Source organism: Chaetomium fimeti, assembly GCF_033439085.1.
Source record: "Chaetomium fimeti strain CBS 168.71 chromosome Unknown B0H64scaffold_7, whole genome shotgun sequence".
NCBI classification, from domain to species: domain Eukaryota; kingdom Fungi; phylum Ascomycota; class Sordariomycetes; order Sordariales; family Chaetomiaceae; genus Chaetomium; species Chaetomium fimeti.
The window spans coordinates 1,681,848-1,704,580 of record NW_026944335.1 but is presented as its reverse complement, the minus strand read 5'-3'; the positions used below and the strand labels follow the sequence as shown (position 1 = coordinate 1,704,580).

The 22,733-nt window shown below is 57.6% G+C and overlaps 7 protein-coding genes across 7 annotated transcripts; 2 read left to right on the top strand and 5 right to left on the bottom strand.

Moving 5' to 3' along the window:
- Positions 1-1,061: 1,061 nt before the first annotated feature.
- On the bottom strand, positions 1,062-1,664 carry B0H64DRAFT_232138 (uncharacterized protein). The gene has a single exon (XM_062799737.1). It carries the CDS (start codon positions 1,528-1,530, stop codon positions 1,165-1,167), a length of 366 nt encoding a protein of 121 aa, XP_062656106.1. The 5' UTR covers positions 1,531-1,664; the 3' UTR covers positions 1,062-1,164.
- Positions 1,642-6,404, bottom strand: B0H64DRAFT_232207 (uncharacterized protein). Its single transcript, XM_062799739.1, has 2 exons — positions 2,712-6,404; positions 1,642-2,654 (listed from the first exon to the last, which is right to left on the bottom strand). The coding sequence occupies exons 1-2, from the start codon at positions 6,050-6,052 to the stop codon at positions 1,754-1,756; spliced, it is 4,242 nt and encodes a 1,413-aa protein (XP_062656105.1). The 5' UTR covers positions 6,053-6,404; the 3' UTR covers positions 1,642-1,753.
- Positions 6,405-10,919: 4,515 nt separating this feature from the next.
- Positions 10,920-14,276, bottom strand: B0H64DRAFT_467858 (tubulin-tyrosine ligase family-domain-containing protein; the record flags this gene model as incomplete). Its single annotated transcript, XM_062807728.1, has 4 exons — positions 13,377-14,276; positions 12,924-13,321; positions 12,787-12,852; positions 10,920-12,570 (listed from the first exon to the last, which is right to left on the bottom strand). Exons 1-4 carry the CDS (start codon positions 13,917-13,919, stop codon positions 10,920-10,922), a joined length of 2,658 nt encoding a protein of 885 aa, XP_062656104.1. The 5' UTR covers positions 13,920-14,276.
- A 42-nt stretch (positions 14,277-14,318) lies between these two features.
- B0H64DRAFT_477708 (uncharacterized protein) lies at positions 14,319-16,634 on the bottom strand. Its single transcript, XM_062808214.1, has 2 exons — positions 15,360-16,634; positions 14,319-15,302 (listed from the first exon to the last, which is right to left on the bottom strand). Exons 1-2 carry the CDS (start codon positions 16,190-16,192, stop codon positions 14,789-14,791), a joined length of 1,347 nt encoding a protein of 448 aa, XP_062656103.1. The 5' UTR covers positions 16,193-16,634; the 3' UTR covers positions 14,319-14,788.
- Positions 16,635-16,698: 64 nt separating this feature from the next.
- On the top strand, positions 16,699-17,799 carry B0H64DRAFT_232032 (DASH complex subunit Duo1-domain-containing protein). The gene is made up of 2 exons (XM_062799736.1): positions 16,699-17,163; positions 17,229-17,799. Exons 1-2 carry the CDS (start codon positions 16,942-16,944, stop codon positions 17,715-17,717), a joined length of 711 nt encoding a protein of 236 aa, XP_062656102.1. The 5' UTR covers positions 16,699-16,941; the 3' UTR covers positions 17,718-17,799.
- B0H64DRAFT_347563 (Ydr279p protein family-domain-containing protein) lies at positions 17,744-19,361 on the bottom strand. Its single transcript, XM_062801367.1, has 2 exons — positions 18,420-19,361; positions 17,744-18,080 (listed from the first exon to the last, which is right to left on the bottom strand). Exons 1-2 carry the CDS (start codon positions 19,252-19,254, stop codon positions 17,881-17,883), a joined length of 1,035 nt encoding a protein of 344 aa, XP_062656101.1. The 5' UTR covers positions 19,255-19,361; the 3' UTR covers positions 17,744-17,880.
- A 96-nt stretch (positions 19,362-19,457) lies between these two features.
- Positions 19,458-22,541, top strand: B0H64DRAFT_232029 (uncharacterized protein). Its single transcript, XM_062799735.1, has one exon. It carries the CDS (start codon positions 19,880-19,882, stop codon positions 22,517-22,519), a length of 2,640 nt encoding a protein of 879 aa, XP_062656100.1. The 5' UTR covers positions 19,458-19,879; the 3' UTR covers positions 22,520-22,541.
- Positions 22,542-22,733: the final 192 nt, after the last annotated feature.

Here is a 22,733-nt window from a genome sequence, read left to right as displayed (position 1 = left end):
CTGTCGAGGTATTATTTCGTGTCGCTGTTTGGTTTCGGGGCTTGGAAACCAGCTGCGGCTGTTTCTTTTCTTGCCGATCTGTTAAGATGAAGAAATTCGTAGTCGGTTCGAAGAAACCTACCTGGAAGGCCGGGCCAGTGCAGGAGCAGCTTGAGACGATTCCAGGGGGGCCGAGAACTGTTTTGCTTTCAGCCAGCCCTCGCTACTGTAACTTGCGGGAATCTCATTGCATCGTGGTTGTCAGTGTGACTCGACGGTGGATGTGAAATCGGGGGAGATGGACTGAAACAGAGCATCCATGCCCGTTACTCCAAGGTGTTGTTGTGTTGGCTTTTGTACTCCATTCTCCCACCGTGCCACCCAGAGCTATCTCGGGATGCAGATAAACACAGGTCTATACCTCTCAGTTTCTAGCGAGTTCGGGGTGGGTAAGAGAGAGAAGGAAGACCACAAAGTCGAGGACGTAAAGGGCAGGCAAGATCGACGGGCCGAGGCCGTCCCCCTCAATTAAAGTTTGCCGGCTCAATCACCAACGCAAAAAACTCCCAACACCCGATCCAAATCTAAATCTAAATCTATGACGGCAACACCTAACCATCCGATCCCAATAACCAAACCCCCCGATCTCACCGTCTCTCTCACTCCATCCGCCGCCCTGTTACATTCCCAAGATGATATTTTTACCCCCAACTCCTAAAGAAGAACCCTGCAGCAGCACCGGACTTATCCATACGACGACTCCGTACAGATTACTGTGCATCTCATTCCCCGGACCGAAGCAGGTAACCGCCTCGTTAGCGCGCGCCCTCGCCCCGCCCCTGCCTTCCTTCCTGCAACCCAACGCTTCTCGCGATGCGCCAACGTTGCGGCGCATCCAGCCGCGGTTTATTCTTAGCAGTCGGCTACTGCCATTCCACCCGGTCATGACTGCACCGTCACGACCGACTAACTTCAACTAAGTTGGTACGAAAGACGGACGGTTGGTTGCGCCGTTGATACTTGGGTTCCGGCTGGGCACCGAGGTTAGTAGTGATGTTTGTCTCTCGACAGAGACGGGAGCAGAAGCAAACAACACCTGAATCGGTTGGTGGTCTGTGGGTGGATGTGGTCCGAAACTTTGTTGAGTCCAACAGCAAGCACAGACGACCGGGCTGCAAATGAGCGCTAGATAAAAAGTATTCCATAAAAGGGTAGATAGCGAGCTATGTACTGCGGACCGCGGACCGGTCGGTGTAGACCTAAATCCATACAAGAAGGGGAAAAGGAAAACCGGAAATGCTTTTTCGTAAAAAGACTAAAAGTGAGCCGAGCCGTGCCCATCCGCTGATGGCATGATAAAGTATGTACTTCGCAAGTAACGATCGATGATATAACCCCGTCTACTTCGCCAGGCGCCCCATCTCCCCTAGACAAGAAAAAAGAAATCGTGGCCATTACCGAGTATGTCTGAAACAGGAAAAATGAAAGGAGGCAAGCCGGCCAGGAGAATGGCAGGTGCCTCCATGCCGCCAACGCCGTGTTTTTCTGCATCTGCTCACCCAGCTTTTCGTCTTCGTCCCCGTATGCTCATCCTCTCCGCGTGCAACCATGGTGCAGCGATCCATCTCCTGCTTTATACAGTAGTATACACATGAACAGTGAATCGGCGTACCCGGATTGCGCCCGGGGTGCCGATCAGGTATCTGCGACCGGCCCGGTGTAGGGAGCCGCGGGTATCATGGCCAGCTTGTTATCGTGAACGTCCGGGAGCCATTCAATCCTCCTCCGGCTTAGGCGTCGCAGGAGACCGTGGCTTGGGCATGCTTAGGATAGGAACGTCCTCGGTCCCGGTCTGCTGGTTCCCTGACGGCTCCTCGCCCATCTCCTGTGGCTCGTCCGAGAGGATCTGCTCGCCCAAGACGGACTGGCCCGCCGGTGGCTGGGACTCTTGGCCCGCGGGGCCCGGCCGCGGGAACTGGCCAAAATCGGGCTCACCGCGGCGATCGATCGGCGACCAGCCGGCAGCGATACTGCCCGCCACGATGCCCGTCATGACGGTGGCAGCGCCCAGAGCGCTGTTGGACCGCGAGCGCATGCTCCGGCTACGCCGGCGCGAGTCAGGAGTCGGGGCGACAACGGAGCCGAAGCTGTCCTCGCGTGTGGGTGTTTGCGGGAGGCGGTGGATCGAGTTCGACCGAGAGTGGTCTCGGCTTTGGGCGGGGCTCCGGCGGGGCATGAAAGTCTCGCGCGGGTGCTGCATGGCGAACTTGAGGTTGTTGAGGCGGCCGCCCTTGATACGCTTGAGCCAAGCCAGCTCTTCCCTGATGTCGGCGAGCGCTTCGGGATAGGCGTTGAAGCGCTCATCATCGTCCGACACGGTGAGACCCGGAACCTTGGGGTCCGACTTGCGCTTCCATGACTCGGGGATCAAACTATCGAGGAGCTCGTCGGGGACGAGGCGAATGATGACACCAACCGGGATAGAGAGGGCACCTAGAACGATGGCGATGCCCCACATGACTGCCGTCTGACCCTCGGGTGCGATGCGGAATGCATCTCCACCAACCATAACGATCAAGACTTGACCACCGCACATGATGGCGCTGATGACGATAAAGTAGGGGTTCTTGTGCATGCCCTCGAAAATGTTGAAGTTGTTATCCAGACGCCGGTTGCTGCAGAATGTTAGCAAACTATTCACTCGCCACGGAATCTTATCAGTCTCTACTTACTTCCACTGGTTGAAGATTTGCATCCACACGAACGTGTTGAAAACCAACGTATGGATCTGCGACTCCGTCATGTCATCCGGGCCAGGAAGAACGTCGACACCTCCGAAGTAAATCAGGAACGTGATCAGCAGCTGCCACACAGCCTGGCCAAGAATCATCTTCCACATGGTGGTCGATATGATCGAGGAGCCCTTCCGCTCGGGTTTGCGGTTCAAGACGCTGTCCTGAGGGGGGTCGGTCGCGAGAGCCAGGGCAGCGAGAGTATCCATGATGAGATTGACCCACAGGAGCTGGACGGCGGTGAGGACAGACGTCTGGTCAGCACTCTGAACGGCTGACACGAAGGTCAAAACGACGGCAGTGATGTTGACCGTGAGCTGGAACTGGAGGAAGCGTTTGACGGCATCGTTGACAGCGCGACCCCACTTCAGCGCCTTAACGATCGAGTTGAAGTTGTCGTCCATGAGGATGATGGCGGACGCCTCCTTGGCAACCTCGGTTCCGGCGATGCCCATCGAGAAACCGATGTCGGCCATCTTCAAGGCGGGTGCGTCGTTGGTACCATCTCCCGTAACGGCAACCGTTTCGTTCTTGTCCTTCAGGCGCTTCACCAGAATCCGCTTGTCCTCGGGGCTAGACCGTGCCAGAACGTGGAGCCGGGGAATGATTTCGTCTTGCTGCGCCTTGGTCATGTTCCGGAACTCGGGACCTTCGAGAACGACGCTGTTGGGCTGCAGGATACCGCAATCGGCAGCAATGGCCTCGGCGGTTATTCTGTTGTCTCCAGTAACCATGCGAACCACAACACCAGCCTTTTGGCAATCACGAACGGCCTCGCGGACACCAGGGCGCAGGGGGTCCTTGATACCAACGACGGAGATGAAGGTCATGTTCCGGCAGATGTCTTCGAAAACGATCTCGTCCTTCTCAGCACCCATACGGCGGGTGGGCTTAGGCGGCCACCGGTCAAAATCGCGGTAGATGAGGCCGATAGTCCGCAGCGAGTTCCGAGCATATGTCTCGATCAACTTCTTGAGGGTTTCGCGGTTCTCCTCGGTCAGGGTCGAGGAAGCCAGTCCACTGGATGGGTCCCGTAGAACTTGGGTGCACTTCTCCAGCATGATCTCGGAGGCTCCCTTGACGTAGAGCCGCGCCTTGCCGTTGTCCAGTTGAATCACCACGCCCATGCATTTGCGGCCGGAGTCGAAGGGGATCAGGTGCAGAGTCTTCGCGTTGGCTCTCGCCTCGCTGACAGGGCCCATCGCAAGGTGCTCCCGCGCGAGGATGAGAAGTGCGGTCTCGGTCTTGGAGCCGATAAACGTCTGTTCACCATCCACGTCGCCCTCAAACGCCGTCGAGTTGAGCGAGATGGATTTCGACAGCAGATCCTTTGCCTCAGGGCTGAGTGTCGCGATGAGTTCCGGAATTTCCACGTCCTTATCCATGGGGTCATGTTCCTCCGGTGTCGTCGTGGTACCGAATCGGTGGGCCGTGCCGATCGTACCGGCCACAACCTGCATCTTGTTTTGGGTAAGAGTACCGGTCTTGTCCGAGCAAATCGTCGTCGCGTTACCCATGACTTCGCACGCCTTGAGATGGCGGACGAGGTTGTTGTCCTTGAGCATGCGGGTGGTGGCAAAAGCGAGCGCCAAGGTGACGGCAAGAGGGAGACCTTCGGGGATAGCGACGACCACAATAGTGACAACGACAATGAAGATCTCAATGAAGTGTTGCCCTTTCTCTGCCGGCGTCAAGCTCGCATACTGCCTGGGGAGCCGAACCAAGAAGATGATGAAGAGGACGAGGAAGAGAAGCAGGGCGACGGCGCCACCGAGCTTGGCGATGTATTCGGCGATGACATTAAGCTTCGACTGCAGGGGCGTGACTTCGGGATCCTCGTTGAGAGACATCATCGTCTTGCCGTAACTCGAGTGGATGCCGGTGGAGGTGACCATGAACTTGCCGGCGCCCTCCATGACGCGGGATCCGGACTGCATGAAAGGGTCCATCTTCTTCAGACTCTCATGGTTTTCGATAGCCGCGAAGACTTCGTCGGCAGACTTCTTGCGAATAATGTCAGATTCGCCAGTGGCCTGAGACTCGTCACATTTGACGCCAAAGCCCTCGATAAGAACTCCGTCGACGGGTATCATGTCGCCAGGCTCCAGAAGCAAAATATCGCCAGCCATGATGTCGAAAACCGAAAACTCGATGGTCTTCCCAGACCGAATGCCTTTGACCAAGCGATCCTGCTTTTTCTTGTTGAGCTTGGCGAATTGACGCTCCTTTTGGAAATCGTTGATGGAGCCGACAAGAACCACGATTGCGATTGCGACGATGATTGCAACACCCTCGATCCATTCGACGCCGGGTTCCGTGGGGTCCTGTTCCGCACCAAAGGTTTGGTACAGGCCAACGGCGAGAGAGACAATGGCAGCGGCCGAGAGCAGGATCAACACCTTGTCGTTATACGTGATCCACATGAGCTGAAGAAGGCTCTTGCCCTTCTTCTCGGGCAGCCTGTTGTCGTGGAATACGCGCTTTCTCGAAGAGAAAGGTTCAGACGGATCGTTGGCTGGGGAGGGGGCCGCATGGTCTTTGGGTGAAGAGGGAGCAACACCCTCCGTCAGCGCCTTATTCAAAGAGCGGGAGGTGGCGTCCTCGAAGGAAACGGATTTGGTAAGATTGGTCTCATCCACGCTCAGACCGGTGGTGCGGTCGCTCTGCAGCCCCTTCTCGATACCGGTCAGGCCCCCTAGTTTCCAAAACGCCGACAGGCTCTTGGGGTCGAACATTTTGCCCAGCATGCCCGGGCTGAAGGCGAAGGGGTTGTTCTCCACCTCGAACTCGGCCTCCTTGCCCTGGTCCGGCTTGAGGGCATTTTCATCGTTGATGATTCGGTTATTGCCCGATCTGTCACCGAACGGGGGGCTGTTCTTTTCGCCAGAAGAGGAGGCGCCGATAACCGTGTCCCCTTGGGAGGAGGTGACGGAGCGCGCATCGTCTCCCGAATTTACCGAATTCTGGCGCGAGCGCTGGGTGTTGGGAACGGCGAGGAAACCCTGGCTCGGGCCGGGACCGCGAAACGATAAGGGATTGAGGACATTGTGGGGGCTGGTAGGGCGGCTGTCCTTGGCGTCCGAGGCCATTGCGGCTTGCACCTCTGGCCTAGTCTGAGAGAGGCTGCGCTCCTGCGAACCTGACGTCGTGTCCGTCGGGCTGCTGTGGGTGACGGGAGGGTTGGGTGCGGTTTGCGAGCCTACTTCAGGTACATCCGGTTGAGGTGCTGAAGCTGGACTCACTGCCGTGGTATCGATATTGATGGTAGGACTGCCAGGCATTGTTAGGACTCGGCTGGCAGCAACAGGAGTAGCAACGGCGGCAATCGAAGGCGCGTTGGGGTGCGGTAACGGAGAAATACATACGCTCTGGCTCGGCGAGCGGGAGCCGACTCGGTCTCCTTGCTGTCATTGCTGTCCTGGTTAGGGGCTGCCATGGTAGCTGAGGGAGCGGGTCTGGGTCGTCAGCGACGCAGCTCAGCCCTTGGGGGCGAAGAGGTGAGGAGCCGCGCTGTATGGGTCGGCTCGCGGGGTGGCGAGGCTGATGCAAGATTTGGAGAGTGGTGGTTGTCGTTTTGCCCTTGTAAAGGTTGTCCGCCTTCTTGTCCAGCCACAGTCGGGAGTTGGTCTGCGCAATCACGGGTTCATTCGTTTGCCCGGTCGAGCTGTGCGGTCAGGATGATGCTGCGGATTGCAGGCGGCCTCCCAAGGTTTTGAGAGTATTGAGAATCCGTTTATGTGAAAGTTTATGTGAAAAGGTTCCCTGCAGGACTCAGATGCAGCGGAGCGCAGTGCAGGAAATGAGAAAAAGGTAAGGTTGGTGGTAAGGCACGAAAGAAGAGGGAAAATGCGCGAAATGGAAGCCCAAGTCGACGCGTGATTCTGGGCTGATTACAAGAAGTTAAGTGTAGTTTTGGGCAACAACGAATAAGAAGCCCCGAGGCAGTGCAGCCGACAGCGCTAGGAGAGAGTTTTGGCTGGTCTCATCACCATGGACAGGTGTGACGTCCCCAATGGCAAGTTGAAACGGGCGGGAACAAGGAGTGTTGGTGGTGAGAATAGAGAATGGGACGCCCGCTGGAACTGAACTCTTGAGGGAGGCAATCCACCTCAATGGTGCAGTGCTCGGTGCCCAGTCGTTGGTCCCTGTTCGCCAAGCCAAAGGCTTGGGGCTGTGCACATAGTGCCAAGCACAACACCCCGGACAAGGATGGCATGTCACTTATCTTGTCTGCCGAGACTCCTTGCATCATTTCATCACCGCAATCTGAGAACAAGCTCGATTTCCTTCCTTACTAGGTTGGAGGCGGTTGTCACTCAGGTAGGTCGTTACCCACGAAATGAGAGGAGGCCTCTTTCTTCTTTTGTCATCAAGCCCGAGGAGGTTCTTGAGCAGCTCCATACTTTTTTGTAATATGCCAGTATTATTATGAAAAGCAACAATACTGTGGTACATGTAATATACCGAAGGAAGTATTCGAGGATGCCCCCCGCAGGTCTCCTGTTCGTCCAATCCAGTCCCAGGTAAGCAGGGCGAACACGGTGCAACCCCCTGTCGGTAGGTTTTGGTTCCCAACATCGCTGTGCCACCGGTTTGCAGCCGCCGACTAGATCTGTTTCGAGCGTTCCCGCTCGCACTCGCAGCATCGCAGCATTCTCGGGCACCAAAACATACCGACTTGCACACACGGCTTATTCAATGACAACGCCAAAGCTGCCATCGCCGTCAGCCTTAACAGCAATCGGTGTCAGCCGCTCCGCCATCGGATTCAGCAACTGCTTCTTTGGTTTTGAGGACCTGAAGGGTTAAAAAAAAAAAGCCTGGTTTTCACTCGATGTTTTTGAGATTAAACTAGTGGAGCCTCCTCCAAACTCGAAAAGGGGAAGCGGGGAGAGGTCGCAGATGTGCATCTCGATTGGCGCTTTCTGTCCGCGGAAAAGCCCCGCCAAGACCTCGAATTGGTAGTTGCGGCTCCAGCAGGTCCAGCCACCGCATCATCATTTCATCTCCCGCTAGCATCGGTAATTTACGAGTCCGCCCAGTTTGCTGACGAGCTGCTTCTTTCAGGTCGGTATTCCGCATCACGATATTCGGAATCCACCAACAAACAGCATGCTCTTTTCGACCCAGAATCAGATCTCCGACCACCCGACCCCGCAAACCTGGGGCAGAGTCGATCACAGGGGGTGTTCGATCGCTGCAGCACAGGCAGGCCCAAGCGCCCCGCCATACACAGGCAGTCGGTAAGGTGGTAAGGTACAGATCTGCCCTGTAACTACCGTCGGTACCTTGAAAGCCAGACTCCCGGGCTCGAACCAGAGAATCTTCGACAAAGAAAGTCTCATCGATCGCCAGCCATGGTTACCAACTCCCTCCTGTTCCGTTGGGGATGGCAGTGCTCGCCTCCCGGCCTTGTTTCCCGTCGCCGGCGCAAAGCGGACAGTGTGATGGCGATGGCCACCGGACATTTCATCCAAGCGCGTAATCGAGGCGCAGCATCTTCAAACTCTTCGGTTGGGTTTGCCGCCAACGGTCTCGACTCCACGAGGCGATCTTGATGCCGTGTGCGCGCCAATATCCTTCCTTACCTGCCTCGGCTGGTCTTGCCGCCTCTACATAACGTCCATACTTGGTAACCTGACACCACCTGACACACCTCCTGTGTAGATAGCGATGCACGTTGGGGAAGCCTGGACCATCTCCACCTCACCAACACTCTGGAGGTCTGCCTGTTTCATGAAACGCTCCCTTCTCCCCATTGGGAGTCGCATGTTCTCTAGTTACCTATTGGCCCGAAATCAACCCTTCTGGAAGCAGCCATTATGCGTCAAGCTCTGCGACGGACGAGCATGTCTCCATTCAACCGGCCGTCAACCCCGTCAACCCCGTCCGCCAGCGGATCCATTCGTGTTACGTGGTGGGTGTATAGGCAAATGAAAGAGATGGGATGACGCTGCGATACCACGCTACGAAGTTGATAAGCATTCTCGAGATACACGTACAACACCAAGGAGCAAAACGACATGAATAATGCACACCGATCATGGCTGTTCTTTTAGCAAGACACTACATCCCAAGGCACATCTCGCCCATCGCACAATAGCGCATACGGCACGACGTCGGCCCCGATATGTCATCGCAGGTTTGGGGTTGGGCGCCCCAGGACGGTCGTGAACAGGTGATACCTTCAGCCACCAATTTGACGTCGATCTCCCTTGCGCGGTTGGTTATATGTACATGTAACTCTGTACCCAGTGGTACCGTGAACACATGGCAACCCGCCAACGACGGCGGTAATTAGCCGTGGCATGGTTCGGCACTTGATGTTCCCAGATGAATACTACTGCTGTTAAGGTTCTTGAACACCGCTTCAGAAATGCCAACCATAACACCGGCTCCTGGCGGATCCGGAGAGTCGAAACCAGAGCCTCCAAGCGTGATAGTGGCTGAGCCAACATGAGTGTCTCAACCACCAGACCGAGCCCCATCACGAGTTGCCTTGGACCGCAGGCAAAACAAACATTTCCCGGCCAACGTGCCGTTGTTTAATTCCTCTGCTTCGTACAGTTGATTCATATTTTCTAGCACACTTATCGAAGTGAGACTTGTCTCTACATCCCACCAATGGCGATAACTAACAGTCCCCGCGACGCGTGGAATTTGTGCGCCGAGTCAAATGAGCATCGCAAGCAGTCCAGTAGCATTCCCCTGACAGTAATCTCAGCCTTTACTCCAGGACTCCCCCTTCTCGGGCAAGTGCGCTCTCAACTTCCTAGAACGACAGGTCTCCCATGTGATGTGCAGTCCGCGTCTCTGTCGAGTAGTCACCACAGCTTACACGGTAGTTACGAATACATATTACATACATTGAAGTCGACCCGTGTCACCCGCCGGAACATACCGAGCACCAACACCCAACTCGGCGGTGAACCACCCCTCTCCCTAGGATAATCAACGTTCGCCGGACAAGGCTTTTTTTCTTGGCCCAGTCTGGCCACCGACTTCCTCGGCGAAGGCGTGCGGTGAAAATGACCTTTCATTGGTCGCGCGACCACTTGCCGTTTGTCTTTGGGGAGACGAGCCAAGGGCAGGTCGGGCAGGTCGGAGTGGTCGGCTACGGACGGGTACCTCATCCCTGGCAACCACAACGTCAATCGACGTCGGCCCGTTGTTTATTTTTGCCAAGATATACTGTCTCTCCCGTCGTCCCTGTCGTGTGGAAACGATAAGGCAGGTCCAAAGAGAAACTGGATGAAGGACCCGACAAGAAAACCCCTCATATCGAAGAGGAGGTTTACCAACTTCTCTTCTTGGTCGTGTATCCCGCCCTTCCCCCCGCCGGAGTGAGGCAGTGCAACAAAATTGTATGACCTGCGGAGTCCGGGCCCAGTCCGCTCCGAAGAAAACGGATGTCTTGGCGCCACTGAGTCCCTTCCAAGAAAAGTCTTGAGCGATCGATCATGATGTGTGGCTACCTGGTGTGTTGGCATGGGGTGCGTGGGGGCGTGGTGGTGGTTTTTGCCGTCGCTGGCCCTGTTTCTGTTTACTTTTCCGGCGCGGCGGGAAGGGGGCAGGGGCATCAGGAAAGCAACCTGCGAGCTTACGGTCGAGGGTACAGAGTGGATAGTAAGGGAACGGGATCGGGACAAACTCGACAACTCCATCTCTGGAAGAGCGGAGTTGAAAAGAGCCTTGATGTAACCCTGGGACTCCCCTCTGACATATCGAGCGCAACTCCGGAATAGGCTTACCCCCTGATGACAGCATCCGCAGACATGCAAGGCAACTTTATTCTAGGCTAACATGCAAACGTGCCAACACCTCCCCAACTTTTTTGTGCCCCCAACCTCTCAAGAGAACATCCGAATCAACCATTGTCCCAATCCGGAAACCAGATTTCACCATCTCGTCTAAGCCTCATTACCAAGCGTGTCCCCCGCTGACCAAGGATGCTTATCCCATGCCATTGGCAGCGTCGGGACCGCGTCGGGACAGCGTCGGTACGACGTCGTCAGATCCAAAGGAACACATCAACCTCCTCCCAAAGGACCTCCCCCGCATACCAAGACCCGATCCAACCGTACCAACGAACCAACCGACCCTGCAGCAGCAGTCAACCGTGTGAGTGTGAGCGTAGTGAGCGCGTTTCTACCAACGCCTCCCCAGATCCACCTCCCTAACCAGCACCATCCCATCATCACCACCCCCCTGCCCACCATCACCGCCCCCATTAGCATCAGCAACACCACCACCCCCAGCACCCACCCGGGGAACAGCAGCAGCAGCAGCAGCCTGGCCAGCAGCGGAGCCATCGGGCTTCACAACAAAAGGCAGCACCGCCCTCCTCACCACCCCCTCCCAGAACCCGGCCACGACCCCCGCGAGCCCGGCGCCGGTCTGCTTGAAGTCCGGAAAGGCATTGACCTCGAGCAGCCAGGCGGTGCCTTGGGCATCGGCGAGGAAGTCCAGTCCATACACCTCAAACGCCTGCGGCAGCGGCTGGAAGTGCACCGTCATGCCGCGGGCGGCCGCCTCGAACAGGTCGCCCGTGATGGCGCAGATTTGGGTGGTGAGGGAGGTGAATTGTGATGGGGAGAGGGGTAGGTCGTCGAGGCGGTGGACGAGGTCCGCCGCCGCGGTGCTGCTGCCGTCTGGGGTGGTGGTGGTGGTGGTGGTGGGCTGCAGGCAGGTGTTGGTGAGGTGGGCGTCGAGGTCGGGGGTGGAGCTGGAGCTGGAGCTGGACCCGGACCCGGGGGGCTGGTACGGCTTGGCGGCGAAGAGCGCGAGCATGTCCCGGTAGACGTAGACGCTTAGACTGCCGACGCAGAGGACGTAGACGCGGATGTGGAACTTGCGGTTGTTGAGCTGCGGGAGGAGGAGGGGGGGGTGGATGTAGGGTTGGGCGACAAAGTGCCGCAGGTGCGAGGTCATGATGTGTTCTTTGTTGTCGTCTCCGCCACCTTGCTGGTCGTCATGGTCCTCGTTTTCGTCTTCGTTTTCATCGTCTTCGTCTTCCTCGTCGCTGCTCTCGGGTTCCCACTCGTCAAAGATCTCCTGCAGCTGCTCCATCGTGTTGAACAGCCGGATGCCCTGGCCGCGATCGCTCATGCTGGGTTTGAGGATCCACCACTCGGTCGTATCCTCCTTCTCCCCCTTCCCCTCAGCAATAGTTGCTGCGGCCTGTACGCTCTCGTCATCGTGCTCCGCCACTTTCTGGGCGTCATCTCCGTCCGCTCCGTACGCGGCAGCGGCATTTTTGTCCAGGCTCTCGCGCAGGTCGAACGCCTCGATCAGGGCGTCGTCTAAGAACTCGGCGAAATCCACCTCGAACGCCTCGCTGCGTTTGACATGTGTCTTGAGTACCGAGTCGGGGTGCTTCGCCACCCAGTTGTCGACCGTCGCCGAGAGGAAGTGCTTGCGGATGAGCGCCTTCCTGATCACGTAGCTGTTGATGAGACACGTATCGGGGTGGGTCGAGGCGAAGTCAAAGTCGATGCTCTCGTAAGGCATGATTTGGAGGACCTTGGCGTTGGGCTCAGCGATGAGGTCCGGGAGCGTAATTTCCGGTGATGACTTGGACCAACTCGACGGCGGGTTGACGAGGGTATAGCTGTCGGCGGGGAGAAGGAACTTCATGGCGGCCATGATCAGGGGCTGGACATAATCGTCGTCATAGTCGACCAGCGCGTAAACCCGAGGCTTCCACTTTTCTCTGATCGGAAGATCCCGAGTTAGGGTGCCAGAAGTGGCTGCCACAGACTTGGGCACAGCTCCAAAGGTTGAGCTCCTAGAGGCTCCTCTGAGAGAGAGCAAGAGGGTAAGACAGCGTCCTAACTACCTGGGCTACATCATGCAGGGCTGGCAGAGCGGACGGAGGCTAGAGGAGCTTCTCGTCTATTTCTAGATCGCCTGCTCTATCCTCTATCTGATGAATTGCATGTATCATAGCCGTATTACTCCGTCCGTCTTGCGCCAAATCCTGATTCAAATCAAAGGGGGCAAAATCCATACTTACAATTGCAACTCCTTTCCGTGCAGCTGTGTGGCAGTCTGGAAAAAGTTGGCCTTGAGGGGCGTGATACTGCAGAAAACAGAAAATGTCAGTCAACACATCCACGTCTCATGATGGTCACATCACCACCGATCACGTACCTTGTATGCCCCTCCTTGACCGCCCACCCATCGTTCCCCGGCGGCGCATCTTCCACGCTCTGATACACATCCGTAAACCGCGGGGACCACTTGAAGTGCTTGTGCGTATGGCACGCCGTCTTGCCCTTCCCAGCATCACCGCCATCCTCCTCCTCCACCTTGGCCTCCCCCTCCCGAATCCGCTCCTCATCCTCCTCCTCGCCGTCCACACTCCCATCCACCTCGGTAAAACAGCTCCCCGCCCCCCAATAATTCTGCAACATCTCCGTATACAGCACCTTCCCCTCCTCCAACCCCTCCAACAGCGGCACATTCACACTATACAAATCCACACTCCCATCCTCCGGCCACTCCCTCACCAGCGCCTCAATCACCCTCACCCCCTGCCGCGTCGCCTTCTCAATAATGCCCGTATCATGATTCCGCGAAAAAAAACGCATAACTCAACGCCACCGCGCGGTGGCGACAGACGGCGGCCTCGAGGGCGCCGCCGAGGGTGCCGCTGCTGAGGGCGAAGACGGCGGTGGTGTTGCGGCCGTAGTTGGGCCCGCTGACGACCAGGTCGACGGGGCCGCGGTCGCCGAAGAAGTGGTGCAGGCCGATCTGCACGCACGACGCCGGCGTGCCGTCCACCAGGATCCACTCCTCGGTGCCGCGCCGCGTGCTGGGCCGGGGGTGCGTCGTGCCGTGCGCCGGCGAGGGGGTGTTGTAGTCCTTGTCCTGCTGCTCGGTGGTGGTGGTGGTGGTGCTGTCGTTGTTGTTCTCGTCGTCGTGTGTCAAGCCCGCGGCGGGAGCGGAGAGTGGGGGAGGGCGGTAGTAGAGTGGCTTGACGGTCTGGCCGATCATGTGCGCCTTTCCGATCCAAGAGCGCTGGGTGTGAGGGAGGCAGACCGAGACGGTATGCCCATGGGCTTGAAGTTCTCGAACGAGAGAATGGACATAAGGAGATGAGTGGGGGGACGGAGGGCCGTCATCGTTAACCACGAGGATGTGCATCTTGACAACTTTTGTTTGTTTTTTGAGTTTAAGTGAAATCTGGGAGTTGAGGTCAGAAAAAAGAAGAGGACCGAGATCGGGATACCTGAGGTAGGTAGGGAAAAGTACTACCTTAGTACCTTTTACACTGTTGGGCAGCGGCAAAGGAGGGGCAAATGAGCTAAGGCACGGATAATGATAAGGTAACTTGGACGTGAATGTGCAAACTGCAGAACACAAGTTGCCCCTCTATTGACGTTTTCCTGCCCGAACATGTGGGAGGGAGGTGGGGTATTTCGGGGGGTTAAGCTCGGGCCGGGACGGAGGCGACCGGAGGTCCTGTCTATGAGAAAGGGGCAAAAAGAAAGAGCATGTGTAATGCCAAGCTGAAAACTTGGGCGGCCCGGGACTACCCAACTTCCAAGGTTGTTACCTCATTGTTGATGTATTACTTGATGCCACGGCTGCACTATAGGTGCGGCAAGTGTGCCGAGATAAATACAAACATGAACGACCTGGCCATCTAACCCTTCCGACCTAGGCATTCTCCCTAATTCTTAACAGACGAGTCGTAATCCATCCCGGAGGGTCATGAAGAAGACACTCTTCTGTCCAAGCGCGTTGCCTCTGGCTTCCGATCAATTTCGACCACTGAGAGTGATGACCATGAAGAGAGCAAAACGAAAACTGAATCGAGTTGAGCAGCGTCCACGAACCTCTTCCCCACCAAGACCCCCGTTCACCGTAAAAATCAATGCAGCCCAAAAATCGCGCCGAAGAAATAAAAAATGATCCATGAAGTCATCCCCGCTCCGAGTCAAAGCCCGCCGCCCGCCGCAACCTTCCATAATGCCACCCGTCGGTACGGGCAGAAATCCAACACAACATAATTAGGCCCTGGTGCGCTTAGGGGCGTCCGCAGTGAGGTCGTCGCCCGACCGCTTGTGGCCGGCGCTCTGAGAGCCGCCCTTCACCCGGCGCCAGCTGTCGAACGGGCTGCGCTTGCTCGGCTGCTTTGGCTTCGGCGTGGGCTCTGCATTTCTCTTCCCAAACCGCGTGGTGCGCACCGTTGTCGGGGGAGATGCGGGCGCGTACCGCGGGGCTGCCGGGGTGCCGGGTGTCTCGTCGACCAGATCTGCTGGGGTCTCTGGCTTGTCCGCCTCCAGACCAGCCAACACGTGGTCTTCGATATCGGTTGCCGCTTCCTCGTCCTCGTCGAACTCCTTTGGCTCGTCCGAGTCGGCTGTGGGGAATAGCAGGCGGGGCTTGATCGAGGAACGGGTAAAGTGCTGCTTCGTCGGGGACTCGACTGCGCTCTCCAGACCACCCTCGCCCTCGTCCAGGCCGTCGCGGATGCTCGGCTCGTCCATTTCCGTAAATTTGCGGAACTGCTTCTTGCCTCGGCTACAAAGTCGTGTTAGTACAATCAACGGGAGTCAAGGTAAGGACAAAATCACATACAAAACAATCAGCATGCCGTCATCGCGGCGAATAGCCTCATCGATCGGCACCTTGCCCTCGCCGGGGATAGAAACGGTGTTGCGCTTGCTTCGGCGCCTCGGTGCTTCGGGAGTTGCGGGGTTCGGGCCGACGTAGAAGGGGTTGTCGGCGCTGTGGTCGACCTCGGGGATGCGCTCGTGGGAATCGGTGAAGATCCGGAACGACGTCTCCGCAGCATCGCCGCTATAGAAGCTGCCGGGGTTGTCGGTCTGTGTGCGGGTTTTCCGCGGGCTCGGCATGGCTTCCTCCTCGTCGCTGTGGAAGAGATTGCGTGCGACCGACTTGACTTTGGCCTTGACCTTCTCATTGGGCGGCTTCTGAGGGGTCTTGGCCGGTGTCATGAGCATCCCAGAGCTAGCCGCTGCGCCTCTGCGAGTTGAAACCGACTCTGGCTTGCGGGCGGGCGTGGGCGCGGGCGACAATCCCAGAGCGACTGCAGCGTGCGCAGTCCCTTCGGCGGTGAGAGTGCCCGAGGCCCTGCGAGCCGAATCAATCGGAGGCATGCGCTTCTTTTGGGGTGAAATTGCGGGTGTCGCCATGGTGGAAATAAAACGCTTCTTGGTTGACTTGGGCGAAGCCGTTGAGTTTTCGGTTTGATGGGATGCGCGATGTCGCGGAGGTTGGGGAGAGGGTGTTCTGTTTGTGGCCCGCTGCGCGATGCGACTAGATTTGCGGGGCGAGTAGGGTTCGTAGGAATCCGAGTAGCCGTGTTGAGGCGCTGTGGGTGTTCGAATTTTCGAGGTCGGTCCCGGGGAAGGTGTTGATGGAACGAGTGGTTCCATGGTGCCGGCCATTTTAAACGCGTGATCCCTTTTTTCTCCTGGCTCTGGCAATGCTCAATTAGGCGGGTGAAGCTGGGAGGTATGGCGCGCGCGATAAACAATCGCGATCAGGAAGTCTGTTCCAGAATGGTGGAGTTTGAAGCGAGTTGTTCTGTGTTCGAGAGAGTTGAACGAGATCGGATGGTTCTCGAGTTCCGCCACGAAGTGGTTGCCAGGAACTCGGTGACTGGTAGCAACGCAAAGAACAAATCGCGCACTTCGCCAATTCACAATAACAAGCACCTGGGGCAACAATAAGATATGCTGGGGGCCCTGGTGGTAGAATAGGAGCGATTGTGCATTCGAGAACAGAGGGATGCGAAAAACGGGTTGTGCCCGGATTCGTAATTGAGATGGTGGAGAGAAATGGAGGCGAGGAAGGGGCTGGGAACAGTCTGCCGATACTTTCGGGGACACCACCAACCTCCCATTGGACTCCAGCCCCCTGGTTGTCGCTTAAATGGCCCGACGCCAAAACGCGAAACCCCACAATTCGCGAAGACGCGTCTTAAGCGTGCGAACCCCTGTTGAACCCCCCTCCTCCCCCTCCAATCCCATTTCAACAACGCATGTGCGGAGGGCGCAAAAGTCAACAAAGCAACGTCATTTCATCGCCCAATGCAGAGGCCCAATGCTAGCATGAAAGCCCCAGATCTCTGAATCTGTTTCATGCACAACGTGGCAGCTAAACGAGGACAACGAAGACGCTCCATATTTCCATCATGGCCGACGACTTTGACAGTTCCGACCATGAAGACACTTTTGCATCGCCGCCCCATCCTGCGCCTGGTCGGTCTAAGACACCAACCAAGCAGAACTCGCGGTTTGATACCGATGAATCCCGAGAAGCCGCCCTGCGTAAGGAGCTCGATGGGGTCAGGAAGATCAACGAGGTGATTGAGGGGGTTATTGGCACCCTGGGGAGGGCCAAGGGGAACATGGGGGTATGTTGGACCAGGGGGATTCTGTCCGTGTGCATGCATGTGCTGACCAGTCTTCTGCAATACAGACTGTTTCCAAAACGGTAGACAATGCGTCAACCCTGCTTAACACTTGGACACGCATCCTCTCACAGACAGAACACAACCAGCGATTGCTTCTCAATCCCGAGTGGAAGGGATCAACGCAAGACGTCGCCGACATGGAGAACGAAGCGTTGAGTAAGCAGCAGGAGGCTGAGAGACGGGCGGCCGAAGCGGAGCAGCGCCGTGGGGAGGTGCAGAGGAGGGCAGAAGAGGAGGAGAGAAGAAGAGCCGCGGGCACGACATCATCATCTCGTGGAGTCGGTCGAGGGGGGACGAGGGGAAGGGTTAGAGGAGTAACAAGAGGGGTGGCCAGAGGGGCAACAAGAGGGGCCACAAGAGGCGCTGCGAGTTCGTCGTCCTCGGCGTACGGTGCCGATACCACATCGAGCAGTATCGTGAGCTCGAGGAACACGTCCGGGATAGGCAGGGGAGGGTTCGGATATACAAGGGGATCGTCAAGGGGCGTGAGATGAGCAGATATTTTGCGAGAGCAATTGTTATCCTGATTATGCCCGTATATTCGTACCACGATGCCAACCCCGAACGCCTGATCCTGACCATCCACCCAGATCTGGACAAATACTACAGATGCTATAGAAACAAGGCCTACAACACGAGGAAAACACCCAAAGCGGTTTATGCCTTCTTTTTGAAGAAATCGCTCATCTTCTTCATCCCTGATGTGTTGACCTTCATCAGATTCTTGACCCCCCGACTCATGTTTGCCTTTTTCGCCTTCTCCTCCGCCTCTTGTTTCCGCCTCTTCTCGGCGCGCTCGTCCTGCTCCTCATCGCCCCCCCTCTTGCGAGAGAAGTCGTTCGACCTCACCGCTGCAGCTTCCTGGCGCAGCTTCGTAAGACGCTCGAGATACTCATCCAGAGGCTTGAAGTCAACCAGCTCCGCCGCCTGGGCAAGGTCCCTCTTGAGCGAAACCACGATCGGCGGCGCGACATAGCTCGAGCAGATGAAGTTGAACGCCACCCGCAGCCGCTGCAACTTGACCACCTCCTCAGAAGCAACCATCGCACTCGCAACACCATCCCCCTCATCCGCAACCGACGTAGCCGCCGTGCTCGCCGCCGACACGTCCGACGCCGAACTCACCGCCGTCCCCACCGACGCCTGGGACTCGGCGCTCTCTTCCCCAGAGCCAGAGCCAGGCGTCACGCTCCCACCTCCCTCCCCTTCAACAACAACAACCGCTCCGCTCCCCCTCGCCACCCTGACCCCCAACACAGGCGCCTCCAGCTCCTTCCTCACAAACCGCTCCTCCATACTCTCGGGTAACCTCCCAGCACCACCCCCAACCACGGCGCGCGCCTTGGCGAGCAGCGCGCCCAGCAGCTTGGCCTCGTCCACGCGGTACATGCGCTCATCGCCGGCCTGCACCGCGCCGCACACCGCTGCCAAACGCGCTTCTACGAGCTGGCGCGTGCTTGAGCTGGTGGCGAGGAGTTCGGCGAGGTGCCGGGATGGGTCGGGCGTGTTGTCGAGGTGGTCTTCGAGGGAGAGGAACATGCGTTTTTGGTTTTGCTGGTGGGGTGGTTCTTCTTGTTCTTGTTCTTGTTGCGCGTCGGTGGTGGTGGTGGTGGTGTTGTTGTAGAGGGCGGGGAGGAGGAGGAAGAGGGGGTCGTAGGGGGTGGCGAGGTGCAGGGCGGGGGATTGGGTGATTTGTGTGCTCTGGTTGTTGCCATGGTCCTGGTTCGGGGTGGTTGATTGTACGAGCCAGCTTCGGGGTGTGGACTTGGGCGGGGAGACTGTGGTGAACTCGAAGAAGCCTGCTTCGGGACAGACGAGGAAACGCGTGGGCTTGTTGTGACGCGGATGCTGGAGGGTGACGATGCGCGCGGCAGGCGAGGCGGACTTGGGGAGGATAAAGAGCTTTGGGGGGTTGTCGGACTCGGTTGAGAGGGTGTAAATTGAGGTCGAGCTCTTCGTAGCCGTTGTCGCGCTCTTCTTGTCGTCTTTCGATGCCGCTGTTGCAGCGCCTTTAGCGCGAGTTCTCGCCATGGTTGCGTTTGTTATGGAGGGCTTTGGTGAGATGACGGCTTCACGGGGCGCATTGGTCCCGTATGGAGTTGGAAAGGGTTGTTCACAATGTTCACTGTCTCCATCTCGTTTTAGTGTTGAGACAGGGGGCAACTCGCTGCCAAGACCCCTGTAAGTGGGACGCGACTTGACGCGTCGTTAACGCGCTCCCTTGCATTGTAGCTCCTTCGTGCCGTGTCCGATCTCGAAGCGCGTTTGCTTAGCGCCACCACGAATTCCTCCCACACCACCTTATCGAGAAGGGAGAGCTTATCGATCGAGACCGAGACGATCGCCAACGACAGCAACGATTGTGAACATTTTCGTCCAAAGTTTCGGCACACCACAACTTGTCCCATGCGCCCAGTAGCCGCCCGATCATGGTCCTCTTGTCGCATATTAATTGGCTGAAATAGCGACACTTCGAGACTCGGTTTTCTGCGATCTTACTGTTTAACCTGGCTGTTACCGAAGCGCAGGTAAACAAACAGTACCGTTGCAGTCCCGGATTCTCGAACCTTTGTCTCTCAACGTCGCAGCGAATTCGAGTTTTGGAACCTCTAGGCGACTGAGGGGTATTTCTCGGGACTAGAGCCACTAAATCGTCATGGCTGCCCAATGGCCGCCACGGTCGCCCCACGATGTCCTGCTTAGCACACCAGGAGGGCGAGAGAAACTACGGCGAATTGCTGAACGCACATCCCCATCGCCCTCTCCATCCCGACTAAGAACATCACGATCGGCTGCAGCGTTGGGTTCAAGAGCGGGAGCGGGGCGAGGTGGGGGAGATGATGACCCGTTTCAGGGCGAGAGGATGGACTTGGACGAAGAAGAGGACGAGGAAACATTGCAGCTCAAGCTCCAGGCAATCCAGGCTCGGTTAAGGCTGAAGAAGCTACAGGCAGCGAAGGCATTGAAAAAGGTGACAACAGAACCAGGGCCAGGGGCTGGGGATGATGGGGGCATGAGGGAGGTACCTTTGCAGTCAAAGCTTGCGGCGGTACGGGACAGGCTGGACAAGCAGGCGTCACGAGATGTCGTGCAAGTTCCGGCCTCGCCAGTCAAGAAGCAGTCTACCTCGGACCTACAAACCTCGCCGCAAAGAGTGCTGCTGGGGATCGATAAAGGATTAAGGGGGGCCGATGTGTCTCTCAAGAGAGCTCCGAGTCGGGGAGCAGGCGCCGACTCGCGGCTGGGCTTTTTACGGCGCGCCAAAACCCCACTGGACGGGCAACTGGGGCAAGAGATAGCTCGTCCCTTGAGTTTCAACGAGCGACTCGCGTCGGCGCGGACTGATGAGACTGCTCGCCAAGAGAGGAGAGAACGAGCACAAAAGGCGCGGAGCACCGCTTTTACTGTTGGCCAGCAAGAGATGGAGGAGTATAAAACAAAGGCCCTCGATATCCCTGACCTTCCTTCCAGACCACAAGAGTTCTCCAGAGAACAGATTCTCTCCTCCATCGGGAGGCCATTAGGTGGAGGCCAATTACAGCGCAGCAACACGGCACCAACTGTCCGGTCCGGGACTCCTTCGGATCCGTTCTCAACGACGACCACCGCAAAGGAGGAATCAGAAGGAGCCATTGAACCCTACTCAGGACTGCATCTCTCGAAGCGAATACTGCCGCATAACGTGTTGGCCCGCGCTGTCTCGGGGAAAAAGTCATATCTTCTGAAAGATATGCTTCGTCAAGTCAAGGCGCCAGATTGGTCCCTCCCGGACGACGAGGTTGACATTGTTGTCTTCGCCATCGTCGCTAGCAAGTCCGAACCACGAAGCCACCGCCCGGGTCCTGGCAACGATGGTAAATCACAACAAGACCGTGGGAAGTACATGGTGCTCACGCTCGTCGACTTAACATTTGAAGTCGAGCTATTCCTCTTCAACTCCGGCTTCCAGCGCTTTTGGAAGCTAACCCCTGGCACTGTCGTGGCTATCCTGAACCCGGGAATCCTGCCTCCACCATCAGGGCGCGAGGCAACGGGTCGCTTCGGGCTCGTGATCAACTCGGACGAAGATACAATCCTCGAGATTGGAAACGCGCGCGACGTTGGCTACTGCAAGAGCATAAAAAAGGACGGTTCCTACTGCAAGAGTTGGGTCAACGCGCGCCGTACCGAGTACTGCGAGTTCCACACCAACGAGGCCGTCCGAAAAGCCCGTAGCTCGCGCATCGAGCTGAGCACAACCGCTGGTCTCGGTGGTGGCGACGGGCCGCGCGGGAGGAACAACTCCCGGCAAGGCTTCGGGAAAACCGATGAAGAGCGCCAACGCGGCCATTACGACCGCGCAACACAAAGCCAGTACTTTATCAGCAACGCATACCGTTCCACCGACCCGGACGACGAGCGAATAAACGGTATGGCGGACCGCAAAGAGCGCGAAGAAGGGCTCAAGCGACGCCTCGCCGAAAAAGAAAAAGAACGGGACATCGCCCGCCGTCTCGGCGAGATGGGAGGCGGCGCCGGCAAAGAATACATGTCTCGCGCAGCCTCCCGAGCTGCCTCCCGCGCGGGCTCCCGCGCCGCCGGCACAACAACAACCACAACCCGCCCAGGCCACATCGGCTCGAGCTTCTCCTCGGCGACCTCCTCCTTCACCTCGGCGCCCGTCTCCTCCGCCACCACCTCCGCCACCTCCCTCGGCACCGTCCCCTCCCCATCTACCGGCGGCATCGCCCTCCACGGCGCCAACGAACCCCCCCGCAGCAAATGGGACGCGCGCGCGCTGGGGCTGGTCGGCCGGCGCGGCGCAGACCAGCCCAAGATCAGCCTCGGCCCGGCGCCCACCGCCGCCAAGCGCAAGCGGCCCGAGTCGTCGGGGTCGTGCTCCACCACCACCGCTGGCGGCGGCGGCGCCCAGGGGGCGGCGAACAACAACAAAGCCCCGCTCGGCTGGGGGTCGACGCTGCACCACAAGCTGGGCAGGATGAAGGAAGGGGAGCGGCTGGATGGGCGGAAGGCGACGGCATTGCCGCCGCCGCTGCCAGATAACGGCAATAGCAATGGCAACAACAACAGCAACCCGCCGATTTTGAGTAGTTCGTTTAGTGGCGGCGGTGGTGGTGCTGCGGCGAGGAGGGGGGACAAGTCGCCGGTGCGGAAAAAGACGCGGTTCGTGACCGAGAAGGGCATACGCGAGGCCGGCCGGGACAGTCTGGGGGAGCCGTTGTCGGCGGCGCTCAAGACGCGGCGGCAGGTGGTGTTGGATGATGATGACGAGGATGATTTGATTATTCTGAAGTGAGCACATTTTGGGTTGGGAGGGTAGGGGTTGGGTGTATTCGGGAGTGGGTTGTATGTATGTATGGGTGTGTTTTGGGTGGGACGGGTTGGTTGGGTCGGGCTTGGGTTGCCGGTTAGAGGGCTGCTGGTCGGAAGCATGGCAGGCGTTGTGTGTGTTTGTATACAGCCCGGGCTCGGCTTTGAATTTATTGTTATTTGCATAGAATCCGACGCAT

Excerpts from the sequence above, each read along its gene's own strand:
- B0H64DRAFT_232029 (XM_062799735.1), top strand. The coding sequence starts at position 19,880 with ATGGCTGCCCAATGGCCGCCACGGTCGCCCCACGATGTCCTGCTTAGC.
- B0H64DRAFT_232138 (XM_062799737.1), bottom strand. The coding sequence starts at position 1,530 with ATGCAGAAAAACACGGCGTTGGCGGCATGGAGGCACCTGCCATTCTCC.
- B0H64DRAFT_232207 (XM_062799739.1), bottom strand. The coding sequence starts at position 6,052 with ATGCCTGGCAGTCCTACCATCAATATCGATACCACGGCAGTGAGTCCA. Across the intron at positions 2,655-2,711 it reads CAAATCTTCAACCAGTGGAA|CAACCGGCGTCTGGATAACA; the intron begins GTAAGTAGAGAC and ends AACATTCTGCAG.
- B0H64DRAFT_347563 (XM_062801367.1), bottom strand. The coding sequence starts at position 19,254 with ATGGCGAGAACTCGCGCTAAAGGCGCTGCAACAGCGGCATCGAAAGAC. Across the intron at positions 18,081-18,419 it reads TGTTGTTGAAGGGGAGGGAG|CTGCAGCGGTGAGGTCGAAC; the intron begins GTGGGAGCGTGA and ends TGCGCCAGGAAG.
- B0H64DRAFT_232032 (XM_062799736.1), top strand. The coding sequence starts at position 16,942 with ATGGCCGACGACTTTGACAGTTCCGACCATGAAGACACTTTTGCATCG. Across the intron at positions 17,164-17,228 it reads GGGCCAAGGGGAACATGGGG|ACTGTTTCCAAAACGGTAGA; the intron begins GTATGTTGGACC and ends TCTGCAATACAG.
- B0H64DRAFT_477708 (XM_062808214.1), bottom strand. The coding sequence starts at position 16,192 with ATGGCCGGCACCATGGAACCACTCGTTCCATCAACACCTTCCCCGGGA. Across the intron at positions 15,303-15,359 it reads GACGGCATGCTGATTGTTTT|CCGAGGCAAGAAGCAGTTCC; the intron begins GTATGTGATTTT and ends ACGACTTTGTAG.